At 36.7% G+C, this 16,772-nt stretch overlaps 1 protein-coding gene across 2 annotated transcripts in view; it reads left to right on the top strand.

The window, feature by feature from the left end:
• The window catches only part of cntn3 (contactin 3), a 286,640-nt gene that overhangs the window by 251,445 nt on the left and 18,423 nt on the right, over nt 1-16,772 (top strand). For both annotated transcript variants that reach the window (XM_008105362.3, XM_062973823.1), the window contains 6 exons: nt 492-609; nt 9,319-9,477; nt 9,571-9,720; nt 11,407-11,477; nt 15,501-15,735; nt 15,924-16,039. In XM_008105362.3, the coding sequence (XP_008103569.2) occupies nt 492-609; nt 9,319-9,477; nt 9,571-9,720; nt 11,407-11,477; nt 15,501-15,735; nt 15,924-16,039 (849 nt within the window). The remainder of the gene's footprint in view (nt 1-491; nt 610-9,318; nt 9,478-9,570; nt 9,721-11,406; nt 11,478-15,500; nt 15,736-15,923; nt 16,040-16,772) is intronic.

The following is a 16,772-nucleotide window of genomic DNA, read 5'->3' as shown; positions in this document are numbered from 1 at the left end:
TCTTTGAGGCCTAATTTTATACATATGTTCATGTTTTTGAATCATGTTAACCTATCTTCTTTTAACTTGTTAAACTATTCAATATATTTTAGCACTTTAAAAACATTATAATTTTGTCTGTTCATTTATTTATTTTATATGCCACCTTTCTCACAAAATGAGACCCAAAGCAACATATGAGGAGATTCATTTTGTTTGTGTTGGTCAAGTTGATTTGATTTTACACCATCCTGAATCTTTAAATACAGGGCAAGATATAAATATTTTAATAAATGCTATAAAAGAAGACAAATTACTCACATTTAAGCAAATGTTACAGGACAAATGGTCTGTCAGTCCTGAATTCCCACTCTGCTTCTGTTTTGCAGTCTTCTGCATTCCACTCCATCCTGTTTTGCTCTATTATTTCTCTGTTACTGGAACTAAAGTCTTTGAGCATGTCTTCTAACTAATTGAATTTGATCAACTTTTTCAAAAATTCCTCTCAACAGAGTGCATCAGGAGACTTAATGATTAGGAATATCCAGCTGAAACACAGTGGAAAATATGTGTGCACGGTGAAGACAGAGGTGGATAGCGTGTCATCTGCAGCTGAGCTGATAGTGCGAGGTATCAATTGCTCTGAATAATGCTGTTTGCAAAAGATTTGATACAATTTCTTTAAGTAAATCATGGAAATTAATGACTACCTTTTTAATGTGTTTCTATTGTGGCTAGTTTTTTTTAAAATGTTGCACACACTATTTTGCTAGCCATAAGAAACTGTGTCTGATTTTCTGCTAGTCCAAAGTGCAAATCTGGATACAATAGAATCAGCAGTTCTACACTAAACCTTAAACCTTAGGACCCCATAGCAAATACATTTAGTTAGGCACTTTCTGCTTCCTCAGTATACTGAGGAATTTGAGTTCCTTCCTCCAAAATGAGAAACTATTGAATTGATTCAAATATTGCTGCTAAATCATAAGCCTACCCGATCCCTTCGATCATCAGGGGAAGCTCTCCTGTCACCACTGCCGATATCCCAGACCCACCTTGTGGGAACAAGGGAGAGGGCCTTTTCTGCTGTGGCCCCCCAATTGTGGAACTCATTGCCCATTGAGATTAGGCAAGCCCCCACATTAGTAGCCTTCAAAAAAGACTTGAAAACATGGCTCTTCCATTGTGCCTTTGGAGAGTAACTATTTTATATTTCTTTTCCGTTGCTCCCTCTAATATCTATCCTCTAGACTACACCACTTCCTTATGACCATGTTCGCTATGGTTTTTATTCTTATGTCTTTCTCACCCTGAGTTTTAACTTAATGTTCATGTGGTCCGCCCTTGTTTTCATTGTTTCCTTGATTTGTATTGTAATGGATATTATTATTATTTATTGTATTGTTCACTGTGTTGTGATGTGTTGTTCTTTTATATGCTGTTTATATTGTATTGTTCTGGGCATGGCCCCATGTAAGCCACCCCGAGTCCCGGTTGGGGAGATGGTGGCGGGGTATAAATAAAGTTTTATTATTATTATTATTATTATTATTATTATTATTATTATGAACACCTTGAATACACATAGTAAGAATTTGACAAATTGCGTCAGCAAATTGTATCCATTGGTCAGTTAATACTATCAAAATATACTTTGCTGGGCTGGGGCGCATGCTGGATAGCAAGCCAGCTGCAACAAATCACTCTGACCAAGAGGTCATGAGTTCGAGGCCAGCCCATGCCTGCATCTTGTCTCTGTCTCTGTTCTATGTTATGGCATTGAATGTTTGCCTTTATGTGTGACAGGGGATAGGGAAAAGGCAGAAATGCTTAATGCCTTCTTTGCCTCGGTCTTCTCACAAAAAGACAGGCATCTTCAACCTCAGCAACATGGAATGGACGAAGGATTGGGGGAAATCCAACCCCAAATAGGGAAACAAGTTGTCCAGGAACACCTGGCCACTCTAAACGAATTCAAGTCGACAGGGCCAGATCAGCTACATCCAAGAGTATTGAAGGAACTAGCGGAAGTTATTTCAGAACCACTGGCAATCATCTTCGAGAGTTCTTGGAGAACAGGAGAAGTCCCAGCAGATTGGAGGGGGGCGAATGTGGTCCCTATCTTCAAGAAGGGAAAAAAGAACGACCCAAACAATTACCGTCCGGTCAGCCTCACATCAATACCAGGCAAGATTCTGGAAAAGATCATTAAGGAAGTGGTCTGCAAACACTTAGAAACAAATGCGGTCATTGCTAATAGTCAACACGGATTTACCAAAAACAAGTCATGCCAGACTAATCTGATCTCTTTTTTCGATAGTTACGAGTTGGGTCGATACAGGGAATGCTGTGGATGTAGCGTATCTGGATTTCAGTAAGGCCTTCGACAAAGTCCCCCACGACCTTCTGGCAAACAAACTAGTTAAATGTGGGCTAGACAAAACTACGGTTAGGTGGATCTGTAATTGGCTAAGCGAACGAACCCAAAGGGTGCTCACCAATGCGTCGTCTTCATCATGGAAAGAAGTGACAAGTGGAGTGCCGCAGGGTTCCGTCCTGGGCCCAGTTCTGTTCAACATCTTTATTAACGACTTAGACGAAGGGTTAGAAGGCACGATCATCAAGTTTGCAGACGACACCAAACTGGGAGGGATAGCTAACACTCCAGAAGACAGGAGCAGAATTCAAAACGATCTTGACAGACTAGAGAGATGGGCCGAAACTAACAAAATGAAGTTCAACAGGGACAAATGCAAGATACTTCACTTCGGCAGAAAAAATGGAAATCAAAGATACAGAATTGGGGACGCCTGGCTTGACAGCAGTGTGTGCGAAAAAGACCTTGGAGTCCTCGTGGACAACAAGTTAAACATGAGCCTACAATGTACTTAATAAATAGTAAGTTAGGAAAAGTATATTACTCTCTGGATAAAAAGAAAAAACGTGGAGTAGCGTTATACATAGATGAAAAATTTAAGTCTGAAGAGGAGTTTAAAGATCAGGAAGGAAGGTTAATTGCAGTAAAAGTTGATCTAGGTCTCGAAAAACTATTAATTTGTAACATCTATGTCCCAAACGGCCCTAAACGAAAATTTGTTAGATTATTAAGAACCCAAATTGAGAAAACGGAATTTGATCATATTGTAATTATTGGAGACTTTAATGGAATACTAGATAATAATCTGGACAAATCGACAAAGAAACAGAAAAAAACTAATAATTCCCTCCCAAAAAACTTTCTCCAATTAAAAGAAGAATATGATTTAGATGACATTTGGAGAATCCGCAACCCTAAATTAAAAGATTACACATTCTATTCCAATCGCCACAATTCATGGTCCAGAATAGATATGATCTGGACATCTAAAAGTATGGAACCCAAAGTAGAAGAAATAAAAATTCTAGCACGAGACCTATCAGACCACTGTCCATTGACTATGAATATAAACTATAAAAAGAAACCTCTAAATTGGAGGTTAGATAATAATTTAATCAAACAAGAAATTGATATTAAAAAGATCAAAATGATGACTAAAGAATATTTCCAATTTAATGATATTCAAGAGACGAACCCACAAATAACCTGAGACGCTTATAAAGCAGTAGCCAGGGGCTATTTTATACAACAAAAAGCACGAAAAAACAGAATCAAAAATCAAAAATTACAAGATCTACAAAAAGAAATTGATATAGAGGAATCACATTTAAAAAGAAAACCAGGAGAAGGTAAGGCTAGGAAAAAACTTGAAATATTACATAAACAAAGAAGAAATTTAGAACTGGCGCACATAGCCAACCAGTTGAAATGGATAAAACAGAATTCATTTGAGAACGCAAACAAGCCAGGGAGGTGGTTGGCCAGAGTGATAAGAAAAAAGAAAAATAAGCAACAAATCACAAAAATAAAAGTAAATGGGAAAGAGATATACACAGACTATGAGATAAACACGATATTTGAAAGTTTTTATAGTAATTTATATAAAAAGGATAAAATAAGACTAGATCTAATTGGTGAATATTTAAGTAAACAAAAATTACAAAAAATCACAGAGGAACAAAGATTAAACTTAAACAACGAAATTTCAGAAAACGAAATAAGAACGGCCATCAAATCCTTAGACGCTAATAAATCTCCAGGCCCTGATGGATTTACGGCGGGTTTCTATAAAATACAACAAGATGAAATAACCCATTATTTGAAAAAAATAATGAACGAAGCTTTAACCAAAAAAGTCATCCCAGAGACTTGGAAAAAAGCGGAAATCATTTTAATACATAAAGTAGGAACAGATCCAAGTAATGTGACAAACTACCGCCCCATTTCGCTACTAAATACTGATTATAAAATCTACACTAAAGTTTTGGCCAACAGATTTACCAAATTTTTAAAAGAATGAATTTCGGACGACCAAACGGGATTTCTTCCCAATCGCAGTACCAAAAATAACGTTAGATTAATATTAGATTCCATAGAATACTTCGAAGCAAATCATCAAAAAGAAGTGGGCTTTTTAGCGGTGGACGCGGAAAAAGCCTTTGACAACCTTAACTGGGACTTCTTTAAATTATTATTAAAGGAACTAGACATAGGAATCCAATTTCAAAATGGAATTAATGCAATATACAATCAGCAAAGTGCAAAAGTTAGAGTGAACAATCAATTAACAAAGGAATTTGAAATAACCAAAGGAACGAGACAAGGATGCCCCTTGTCTCCGTTAATTTTTATTTTTGCATTAGAGATTATGTTAAAATCAATTCAAAGGGACGAAAATTTAAGGGGCATCAAATTGGACAAACAAGAATTAAAGATTAGGGCATTTGCCGATGACGTAATTTGCATAATTGAAAACCCAAAAGAAAAGATAAAAGATTGGCTAAAAAAATTAGAGGAATTTGGGAATTCGGCAGGTTTCAAATTAAACAAAAAGAAAACAGTAATTCTCACAAAAAATATGTCTATAAGAAGTCAAAGGGAGCTGAAAGAGTTGTCGGGCTTGGAAATAGTGAAAAAAATGAAATACTTAGGGATCTGGATTGCAAACAAAAATAATCAATTGCTAGATCTCAACTATGGGACAAAATGGAAGGAAATAAAAAAAGATCTAGAAAATTGGACGAACTTAAATATATCACTTATGGGGAGAATTGCGGTTATTAAAATGAACGTCCTGCCAAAATTGTTATATTTGTTTAGGAATATTCCAATTATCAGAGGGGCTAGGATATTTAAAGATTGGAATAAAGAGCTATCAAAATTTATTTGGAAAAATAAAAAACCTCGAATAAAATACAGTACGATGATCACTCCACAGATGAGAGGAGGTTTTGGTCTACCTGACCTACAACTTTATCACGATGCGTGTGCATTGGAATGGGTAATTGATTGGGTTAAATTGGAAAATAAAAAAATATTGACAATTGAAGGATTCAATCTGCGATGGGGATGGCATGGATATCTATGCTATAATAAAGTGAAAATTGATAAGAATTTTGGAAACCACTTCGTGAGGTCATCTCTGATCAAAATATGGGCAAAATATAAAAGATATTTATATGTGAAAACACCACTTTGGCTCTCCTCTCTAGAAGCAAACCAACGTAGATTACTTGGTTGGAATAATTGGCCGACATATAAAGAAATCATTAAAAAAACAAACCCAATGTCAGGAAATGCAAGCATTAAAGAATTAGAGGAAATCCAAAAAAGCTACAAGAATATATCCTGGTTTCAGTATCATCAAATAAAAGAAAGTTACAATAGAGATAAAGGAATCGGTTTCAATTTGGATAATAATTTTTGGGATAATTTACTCCAGAAAAACAAGAAATTAATAACGATTCTATATAATAAACTAATAGAATGGCATACAGAATCAGAAATAATCAAGGATTCAATGATAAAGTGGTCAAGAAATATAGGCAGATCTATAACTATGGCTGAATGGGAAAATATTTGGAATAAAAAAATAAAATACTGTTACTCAACTGATTTGAAAGAAAACTGGCTAAAAACCATCCACAGATGGTATTTAACCCCCCAAAAATTGGGATTAATGTATGAAAATAGAGACAATAAATGTTGGCGCTGCAAAGAACAAATAGGGTCATATTTCCATATGTGGTGGAATTGTAAAAATATTAAAAGCTACTGGAAATCAATCCATTTAGAATGTAAGAAAATTTTAAAAATCGATTTGGAATATAAACCTGAATACTACCTGTTAGGGTTACGTGAAATGCAAAACCAAGATTAATTAGACTCTTCTAAGGAAAAAGAAAATAAGATAAAGATTTTTACATATGCAGTAACAGCTGCAAGATTAGTCATAGCTAAAAACTGGAAAAATCCCGAGAGCCCCACAGTAACAATGTGGTTGGAAAAATTATTAGACATAAAAAATATGGACAAATTAACTTATTTGATAAAAAGAAATACAGGAAAAGCAATGAAACAAACGGACTGGTCGGACTTGGAAGATTATCTGCAGGAAGAACTGAAAGGAAAATGAAATATAAGAATACGAAAGGAAGAAAGAAGAGTAGAAGTCCATCTCCCCCAACTCCCCTCCCATTTTAGATAGGGATCCAACCCGGGAGCTGATTTTCGACTCCCTTCCCCGTTCCTTTCCCTAGGATTTCCCTGTTTCCCTACCTTTCCAGAACCATACCCCTGTCCCACTCGAAACATCCCTTCACATCCCCAAACCCACGATAGGGCTATTCCCTTATTTCCCACCCCTCCCATTCCCATCTATCCTGATTTTTCCTACCCCATCCTTCCCTTTAGATAGATAAATGTAATAATGGAAGAAATTTCAATAAAGATTATATTTTAAAAAACAAAACAAAAAAAAACATGAGCCTACAATGTGATGCGGCAGCTAAAAAAGCCAATGGGATTTTGGCCTGCATCAATAGGGGAATAGCGTCTAGATCCAGGGAAGTCATGCTCCCCCTTTATTCTGCCTTGGTCAGACCACACCTGGAATACTGTGTCCAATTTTGGGCACCGCAGATGAAGGGAGATGTTGACAAGCTGGTAAGCGTCCAGAGGAGGGCGACTAACATGATTAAGGGTCTGGAGAACAAGCCCTATGAGGAGAGGCTTAAAGAACTGGGCATGTTTAGCCTGCAGAAGAGAAGGCTGAGAGGAGACATGATAGCCATGTACAAATACGTGAGGGGAAGTCATAGGGAGGAGGGAGCAAGCTTATTTTCTCCTGCCCTGCAGACTAGGACACGGAACAATGGCTTCAAACTACAGGAAAGGAGATTCCACCTGAACATCAGGAAGAACTTCCTCACTGTGAGGGCTGTTCGGCAGTGGAACTCTCTCCCCCAGACTGTGGTGGAGGCTCCTTCTTTGGAAGCTTTTAAGCAGAGGCTGGATGGCCATCTGTCGGGGGTGCTTTGAATGCGATTTCCTGCTTCTTAGCGGGGGGTTGGACTAGATGGCCCATGAGGTCTCTTCCAACTCTACTATTCTATGATTCTATGTGTGCAATGTGATCTGCCCTGAGTCCCCTTCGGGGTGAGAAGGGCAGAATATAAATGCTATAAATAAATAAATAAATAAATAAATAAATAAATAAATAAATAAATAAATAAATTTTAAAACAGGACATCACATTTCCATATATTGCATCAATATTTTGCAGGCTAACATACCAAATGCCAAACTCTTCTGGATGGGCATCCTGTTGTTGTTGTTGTTGTTGTTGTTATTGATTGGCATTCAATATTGCAGTTGTTGATTTGTAATCCAGAATGATGGATCTGTAACTGGTCTGTCAGTGGGACTATGCAGTCTTACTGTTAATCTATATATGCCCAGACCTCCTCAAGAGCTAGGAGCCAGATTGTTCAGTTTCTATGGCAGTGTGTAAGGCTACAACAATCAGAAACAGGAAGCCTTTTGCAAGCCTTTGTCTTATCTTCAATTGCTGGTGGTAGAGGAGAAATACCATCCTCGTTACCCCCAATGCACTCCATCAACCAGACTGATTGCTATTTCTTATGGTAAGCAGAAGGTGTTGTTGTTAGTATTAAAATTATTTTATTTGTTTGTACCTTGCATTTTTCCCAATAATGCAACTCAAGGTGATTATAGGATTAGCTTCTGGGGGACAGGGGACTGCATGGATAGAATAAGTACTGTAATAAAATGCAAATCCACTATTGGATGCAACCCAATATTTTTCATCCAACACAGTGATTTTGGTCCCAGTGCCATTTATTTTTATGCATGTTTAACAAATGGTACTTAGACCAATGGTAGCAGAGGATGAGAAAATGTAAATATCTGAACCAAAAACAGAACACTATAGAAAAGTGAATCCCAAATGCATTCATCTTCATCATTCAATGTCTGCAATATCTAATAATGACTTCTTTTGGTAAAACAGTCCATATCACTCACTATATACTGTACCAATTTTTGTTACAGTATAATAATTTTTAATAAAAGCTTCAAGTCACTGCACATTGTATAATGAGATCATATATGTGCAGGTTTGGTTTTTAGCACAGGTTTTTGTATTCAGGTATTAATATTCAAAGTACTCAGCTATATTTTAAGCAGCGAAATGCTGTTATACTACCATTTTCTTCATTTATTAGTCTTCCTGATCACAACATTAGGTTAGGAATGGTAAATATTTTAAAACATAAAACCAACTCATGACTGTGTATACGCCCTAATCAAAAAGAAATATGTCCTGAATGTGTGTTAAACTAACTCGATAGAGAAGGCTAACTATTGTGATGTATAGAGGCTTTTCATCCACTCTGCTTTCATGTTTGTAGCAGTACTACAGCCGCTTCATATTTTGAAAATTCTGGAAAATCAAGATTTTATTGAAAGCTGCAGAAAGCTTGCAATGTAAATTGCTGTCCAGGGTGCTGATATGCTGCCACGCAGGAAAGAAATGACTACAGAGCAAGCATCATGACAAAAACTGCTTTAGATAACAAATTGTCAAAGCAGAAAGATGTATTAGCAGATTAAGGCAGGACATCAAATACTGAAGTAAAAGACACTGATTTGAAAAGGTAGAGAAATCCAGCTGAGTAAAGGTCCCTGAAAGAATACATCATCTGTTCTGTACTTGTGGAATTGCTGTTTCAGAACTTACATTTACAGCAATAAAATAGCCAAGCACGACTTTAGTAAATGTAAAAAATGGCACTTTTACTGCAGTCTAAATCGTTTTCTCCCCACCACCCAACGTTCTGGCAAAGTAGAAATCAGTTGATACTGTGTTTAGCACTTTTTAGACTACATGTTACCTTTACAACACCCCTCTAACTTTAAATTCTGATGTCTTATTGCATTAGGCTCACCAGGACCACCTGAAAATGTAAAAGTGGATGAAATAACAGCTACCACAGCTTGGCTCTCTTGGTATGAGGGCTTAGATAATCACAGCCCAGTCACTGGTTACACTGTACAAGCCAGGACACCATTTTCGGTGGGTTGGCAAAGAGTCACAACAGGTAAAGGGATGGTGTTTATGGCTGCACATGCATATATCACCACCCTCAAGGGAATTAGGAATTCATAATTTTTTTCAAAATATTTCCTCACAGTTCCTGAAGTCATTGATGGGAAAACATTCACAGCTACAGCCGTGGACTTAAACCCTTGGGTTGAATATGAATTTCGTATAGTTGCCAGTAACAAAATTGGAGGTGGAGAACCTAGTTTACCCTCAGAAAAAGTAAGAACTAAAGAGGCAGGTTAGTGGGTCTTTTGTTTGCTTGTTTCATTTGATGTGAGTTCAGTGTGACAGGTTTTGAGACTGATTGGTTTGCTTTTATTGTTGAACATATGCAAGATTGTATGATTTATTTTTATTTTTAAAGTCAAATGAAAGGATTGGTTCTTTGTAGTCAGTGACTATGAATACTGAATACATTATAGAGATGGAAAGCATATTCAAAATAGTTGAAAATGTATTTCTTGAGTGTTGGGAATCTGTCATGAAGAGAAACGCAAATTAATGGAAACTTTTCTAGTTTATCACTCATTATGCACAAAATGTGCATTGTTTTTGCACAGACAGCATTTCTGCTGTTTCTTGAAGAAAGTGTGGACTTTGTGCAGAATTAGTCCATAATTACAAATAGTCTATGCAGTCTTTGAAGATTTTATTGCATTGGAAAGAAAATTGCCAAAATTACTCATTGCTTTCTTCAAGAAAGAAATTTATTACTAATACACAATTGCTACTTGGAATTATTCTGTGCTAAAACAATAGTATGCAGTTTCAATGCATAATTTTGAAATATTTTTCTTATATTAAATGAAAAAGAAGACTTACAAATACTGGATCTTAGTCAGGCCAGGATATAAACTTTCACGAGTCCCTTTTTTTCAAAGAAGTAGAAGTTGTTCTCTCACAGTAGCGCTTAACAGAATGACTTTAGCATAGTCTTTTTTTGGCACAACTAATGCTTTGCTTTTGGCACCACTGAACATTCTTAGGTGAGGTGTATCAGACCACATATATTATGGAGCCTTACATCCTGAGATAAAGAAAACCAATTTCAGTCACCACAGGTTGAAGATTACTGGCAAAGGTCACTAAATAATGTTTAATGTGTGGCTGCAGAATTTTTTTAAAGAAAATAGAGAAAGAATATAAACTTACATATGAATAAGAAAAGTGTGGCTCTGTAACTTGTGTTCAGAAAACAAAGAATTCAAATATTGATCAGAATGTTCCATGCAGTAGTCAAAAAAGCTGTTTATAATGTTTTATAAAAATGTGGAGAATAAATCAGGTCTATATGATTATTGATTGGTGACACTCAAAGCAAATTGTTTAATAAATGTGGTGGGCTTTCCTCCTGAAATATGAACATCTGCTGTGACAAGACAACCACATTCTTTATGTGATGCTTATACATGCATTACATAAGGGGTGTGAAGAGCTCTTTCTCTGTTTGTCACAATAGCATGTAAATAATATTCACTGTTTCTCTTCACAGAGTATAGTTTGTCTTTGTCAAGAAAGTACTAGAGAGCCAATTGTGAATTGGGATGATTCTAATAAGATTCTTGGAAGGTCTTAAAGGGTCTTCTCTTCATGTCATAGTTCTAGTCCAGCTTCCTCGACTTACCCTAGCTATTTATTACAAAAGTTCAGTTTCACCTAGTTCAGTATTAATTGTCAACTGTCTCACCTAGTTCAGTACTAATTTAACTAATATTTGCACTACACAGAGATTCTTAAGGAAATAGACACATGTTTAGGAAAAATCCTTAAGGTAAACATTGCTTCAGCTAGATTTTTATTTTTCAAATCCTTACTGCAGTAATGATAAAATTGGGATGGCCTAGTTCCATATGAACTTGTGCCATTGAATAAATTAGTCCTATGTTGTACATGTGAATTTGCAGCTAATATTTGCTCCTCATAGTTCCTGAAGTACCACCATCTGAAGTAAGTGGAGGAGGTGGCAGCAGATCTGAATTGGTCATCACATGGGATGTAAGTACTGATCTTGGCATTTATTTTCCAAATATTAATTTTTGAATCATGTTCAGTAACTGCTGGGCTTTGGTTTAACTTTGATAGATTTTGATTTTGCATTGAAAATTAATACTTTTTAAAAAATATTAGAAATCAAAAGTCAATGCCTCTCCTCATGAATGTATTTCATAAGCCCTCAATTTGCTCCATTATCCTCTTAATTATCTTCATAAAACACCCACCCCCAAAAATCCCTCATGGATAGGCTACTGGAGGCCCACAATGCAACATTTACTTGAAAATAGGTAGCAAAATGTGTCCTTGTTGATTCTATTGGAGCCAACCACTCCTTGGCATTTTGTACAATAAATCATGTCATCCTTTTGAAGTCCTTGGCAGATAGAAGCACATGTTGCAGGGAATATTTTCTTATTTGCCAGAATGCTCTTCAGAAAATACTCCTGCTCAATCTTTATGGTCATTGTAGGATGGGATTTCTTGCATTTCATACATTTTTCCCTTACTGTGTAACATCTGCTTGAATCTGTTGAAAAGATTCATCCTAAGTTTCAAGAACTGGATCACATTATCATGTAGCTGATACTTTTGTTTGCCTGCCTTTTCCACCTGCTGCCAAAGTCTTAAAGAATATTACTCTTAGATGTATGACAAAACTCTTGGTATGGTGGCCAAGAGTTTTGTCAGGAACATATTTTATAGAACAGATAGTGCTTGTCTTGAAACTGCTTCATTCTCTTCCTGCTTCCTCAAATGCATGATTACGGGGGCCATTTCTTCCTATAAAGCCTTAAATGGATGGGGGGTGGATATTTGAGGGAGACCTTTTCCTCTGTTATGACCCTGAATTGAGCCTGCATTATTAAGATGATCCACCTCATAGAGAGATGAGATTGTGAAGGGGTTTGAGATCAGGCTATCTGTTTAGCAGAACCCTGAATGTGACAGTCCTTCTCCTGAAAAACTATGTGGCCTCCATTCTTATTAGATTTTAGATGGATGGTTAAAAAATAGCCATGAGAATCTAATAGATTATCCACATAAAGGATGAGTAGACCTGCTGCCATCATGCCATGGTGCCACCCAATAGTATATGCCAGTCACGGCTGTGATGACCTAAAAGTAATTAATATTAAATTATTTTTACTCTATAGATTGATTGATTGATTGATTGATTGTTCTTAAATCCTTGTCTCTCTGTATGTGTGTGGGGAGTACACACACACATGTTTTTTTATTTGTACTGCTTTTAAATTTAATAATTTGTAAGCCATATTGAGTCCCAGTATTGGGAATGAAGAGAGATTTATTTTCCCAATTGCTCCAGAAAGAAGGCCATGGTTGTGAATCAAAAATTGAGTTTTATTAATAGGAACACATTTCTGTCCAATACTCTGACAGACAAGAAACTGGACAAAATGTTTGCGTATTTTATTGCATTCGTATGCCATCTTTCACTCAGAGCATGGTCCTATGCAGTTTCTAAAATAATTGATTTTTTTGGAGCTCATTGTTTAGTGTGTGTGCATTCTAAACTCACAGCAACCGATTCTAATATATTTTTCTAAATATTGCCAGGTCAGATCTGTTGAAAATGTGCTGGGGTAACTTTCTATGCAAATAACATTTTCAGGAGATAATTAAGTTATCTTTCCAGGCCAGACATGCCTTCCATCTAAACAACTTAGTCCTCATTCATTGCAATCAGAAAGCCCTTAACACTGATATATCGGGAAGGCACAAAATATTCTGAATGTAACTTTCTCTGTGTCAGCATATTGTTCTGGAGAATAGTCCCTAAGGCAGAAAAGTCTACAGAGATATAAGCTCAAGTGAAGCTATTTTAGAGTCTATCCCATATTAGACGTCCCCTTTAGGGAAAATGTGAAAAATACATTAACAGGAGTTCTCGAAAATGTAACCTTGGGTAACCTCCAGGCATAGGAGCCAAAATAGGCACATGAATTCCAAATATGTGGTGCCCAATTAAAACTGCAATCATTAGCAGAGTTAGCAAGAAGTAGAACAAACCCTCATTGAACTGAGTAGGAATTGTGTATGTGTGTGTGTGTGTGTGTGTGTGTGTGTGTGTGTGTGTGTGTATATATATATATATATGAACTTTATTGTGCTCCACTCAACTAATGCATGAACCAGTGCTTGGTCTTTTTATGATTAAAGCTTATTTGAATTCCTTTCTGGCTAACGGCTGTACCAGATGGGCCTGTTTTGAGAAATTTGTACCACATAATTCTCTGCCATTTAATGTCTCTTTTATGTGGTAAAAGCAGATAAAACCCCAGAAGTGGAGCTTAGCAGAATGTTATATATACTCAAAAAGAAAGCCAGCCACTACTTTTTCCGAGGGTACCAGTGAAGGAACACAAATGGTGTATCTGTATAACTTGTTCCATTTCTCATTCACTCCTATTCCCGTAATTATAATCATCACTATGTCTGTGCTCTTTTCCTCCCCTCATAGTTTATTTTCCTTTTCTCCTACCTTCCCACCTTCTCCCATCCTCTTCCTTGTGTGTATAATAATCTCTCTTTATTGTAAAAGATCTCCATCAGGCTGCTTCCTTTCTTCCCATTCCTTTCACACAAGATATTTCCTGGCTGTATGTAAAGGGTATTATCTTTTCCTTCCTTTATTTTCTGTTTCCCATTATGCTTCCATGCTTCCCTTCCAATGCACACACATTTCTTAGATTACTGTTTTCAATTTCTGTATGGATTATAACAGGGCTTTTGTGTTGCTAGATTGATAGGGCGAGAGAGAGAGGCTGAAGCTGTTGTATATTCTGCTTAGCTTTCAATTAATGATTGGTGCTTAATAAATAGTTGACAATGATAACTAGCTATTCAGGTTTATGCTGTACTCTGGGAGCTGGCTAAGAGCAGAAATCTACTCTCTGTTTCAGCCTTCCAAGGAAGTAATAAAATAAGGCAAGAACTGTATAAGTAGTTTTTCCAGTGCACAAGGGCATAATCAACATACACTCTGTTGTCCCAGAACCCTAAATTGTCCAACCAATGTGGCAATACTGGTATAAAAACAAATTAATAGTATAAAGGGTTTTGGATTGAAGGACATAGATGATGGATCCCCTCCTAATAGCTCAGCATTTGACATTTGGCTTTACAAAAGCTCCATGTTCAGAGTAACTTGTCAATGAAAACTTGTTTCTGTGAAGCAACAGTGGTGGGAGGCAGCTATCTTCATTGTACTTCCGAAGGCCCCGGATGGTTTTGAGTTTTGCATCTTCATCTCTAAATAAGACATTATGGAGTCTTGGTGCATATTGCTCTTAAGTGTTCTTAGACAGGCACTTACCATGTTCTTTACTTTTCATTCATTTGATTCCATGTTCCTTTAGCTCAGTGGTTCTCAACCTGTGGATCCCCAGGTGTTTTGGCCTACAACTCCCAGAAATCCCAGCTAGTTTACCAGCTTTCAGGATTTCTGGGAGTTGAAGACCAAAACATCTGGGGACCCACCAGTTGAGAACCACTGCTTCAGCTGACCAACTAATATCACTGGTAATCAGAAAAAAACTTCCTCATAATAATTTTTAAAAAGATATGAAACAAATCTCATACAGGTTGAGTATAACTTATCCAAAATACTTGTGGCAAAAAGTGTTTTTTAATGGGGTGGATTGGAATACCCCTATTTGCATATATGTACATAATGAGATATCTTGGGGAGATTACTTGAGTGTAAACACAAAATTCACTTACATTTCAAATATACTTTAATTATATAGCCAGAAGATAATTTTACACAGACTATTTGTAATAATATTGTTCAAACAAGTAACTTTGTATACATTAAACCGCCAGTAAGGAAAAATATCACTATCTTAGTCACTCTGTAGACGGTTTTGGGTTCTGGAGCATTTTAGAATTCAGAAGATAACAAATGTTCAACTTGTACTGAAATCTTACATTTACAGGTATTTTATATTGTATTTATATTTAATACTTAACATTTTACTTCATTTTCCAACTTCTGCTCAGCCTGTTCCTGAAGAATTGCAAAATGGTGAAGGATTTGGTTATGTTGTTGCTTTCCGACCTCTTGGTGTGTCAACCTGGATACAGACAGTTGTGACATCACCGGATACACCCAGATATGTCTTTCGAAATGAAAGCATCTTGCCATTTTCTCCATATGAAGTCAAGGTTGGCGTGTACAATAATAAAGGAGAAGGACCCTTTAGTTCTGTGGCCACAGTGTATTCTGCTGAAGAGGGTAAGTTATTTCACTCTTGCAACTTTCATTGAGTCATTTCCCATGAAAAGGAAATAAATGGATATTTGCTTAGCAAGTGTCAGTGAAGCAATTTTAATTAGCTGGCAACAAAGTCAGCTAGGATGTTTTTTTCTTTTTTCTTCTGCCCAAAACGAGTACTTTTCTTTTACTTTTGTTTCAAAATACAGAGCCCACTGTAGCACCTTCTGGCGTAGCTGCAAGCAGTCTCTCATCTTCTGTAATTGAAGTATCCTGGATTTCCATTCCTTGGAAAATGAGTAGCGGGAGATTGCTCGGCTATGAGGTAAAAATGAAATGCTCTGAAGATGTCCTCTTTCCTACAAAATACAATGGCTGTGGCAGGGCAGTTTTTATTTGTAAATCATTATTCATTTGCAGACTGGAAGCCAAAGCTTGCTGTTAAAAATCAGCTTTTCTGCCTTTGTGGCTTTATAGGAGAATAAGTCATATGCAAACATCTGGTGTATTTTTCCTTCTCTCTCTCTCTCTCTCTCTCCCCGCCCCTCTCTCTCTTATCTTCCAACACCCGCCCCCTAATTTTGGAGAGGAAGTTGCCTAAAAGGCCTACTGTCAAAAGCCAGAAAGGCCATTTTCTGTTTCTAAATCTAGATGAACACATGGTAGAGTTGCAAATAATCCAGTCTTTGGGGGAGTCTAAAAGCCAAATGTAAATATTCACATAATTTTGTGCAGAACTTGAGCTTTGCTTTATTTGCTGGCATTACACCAGATCAATTACTTCAAGCTCACTAAAACTGCATTGAGAATGGGAATTAGCTGGCAGTCAGCTCCTGCTGTCACAGTCTGTACATGCCTGCCTCGTATCGGCTGCATCTCTTGTCACTATTCTCGTAAAGATAAGCACTGTATCTCAACCTCCATTAATACAAGCCAGGTTGCATTTACATACACATAGTTGTGTTCCTTTCTGCTTTGGGCAAGGCATTGAGATCGCATGAGCAAAATGCTTTTATATAAACTGGAGTTTGAAGCTGACAGCCAAGCAAATTAGACAC

The sequence above is a fragment of the Anolis carolinensis genome, chromosome 2 (genome assembly GCF_035594765.1).
Source record: "Anolis carolinensis isolate JA03-04 chromosome 2, rAnoCar3.1.pri, whole genome shotgun sequence".
In the NCBI taxonomy this organism is placed as follows: Eukaryota; Metazoa; Chordata; class Lepidosauria; order Squamata; family Dactyloidae; genus Anolis; species Anolis carolinensis.
This window is presented reverse-complemented; position numbering and strand designations above follow the sequence as displayed.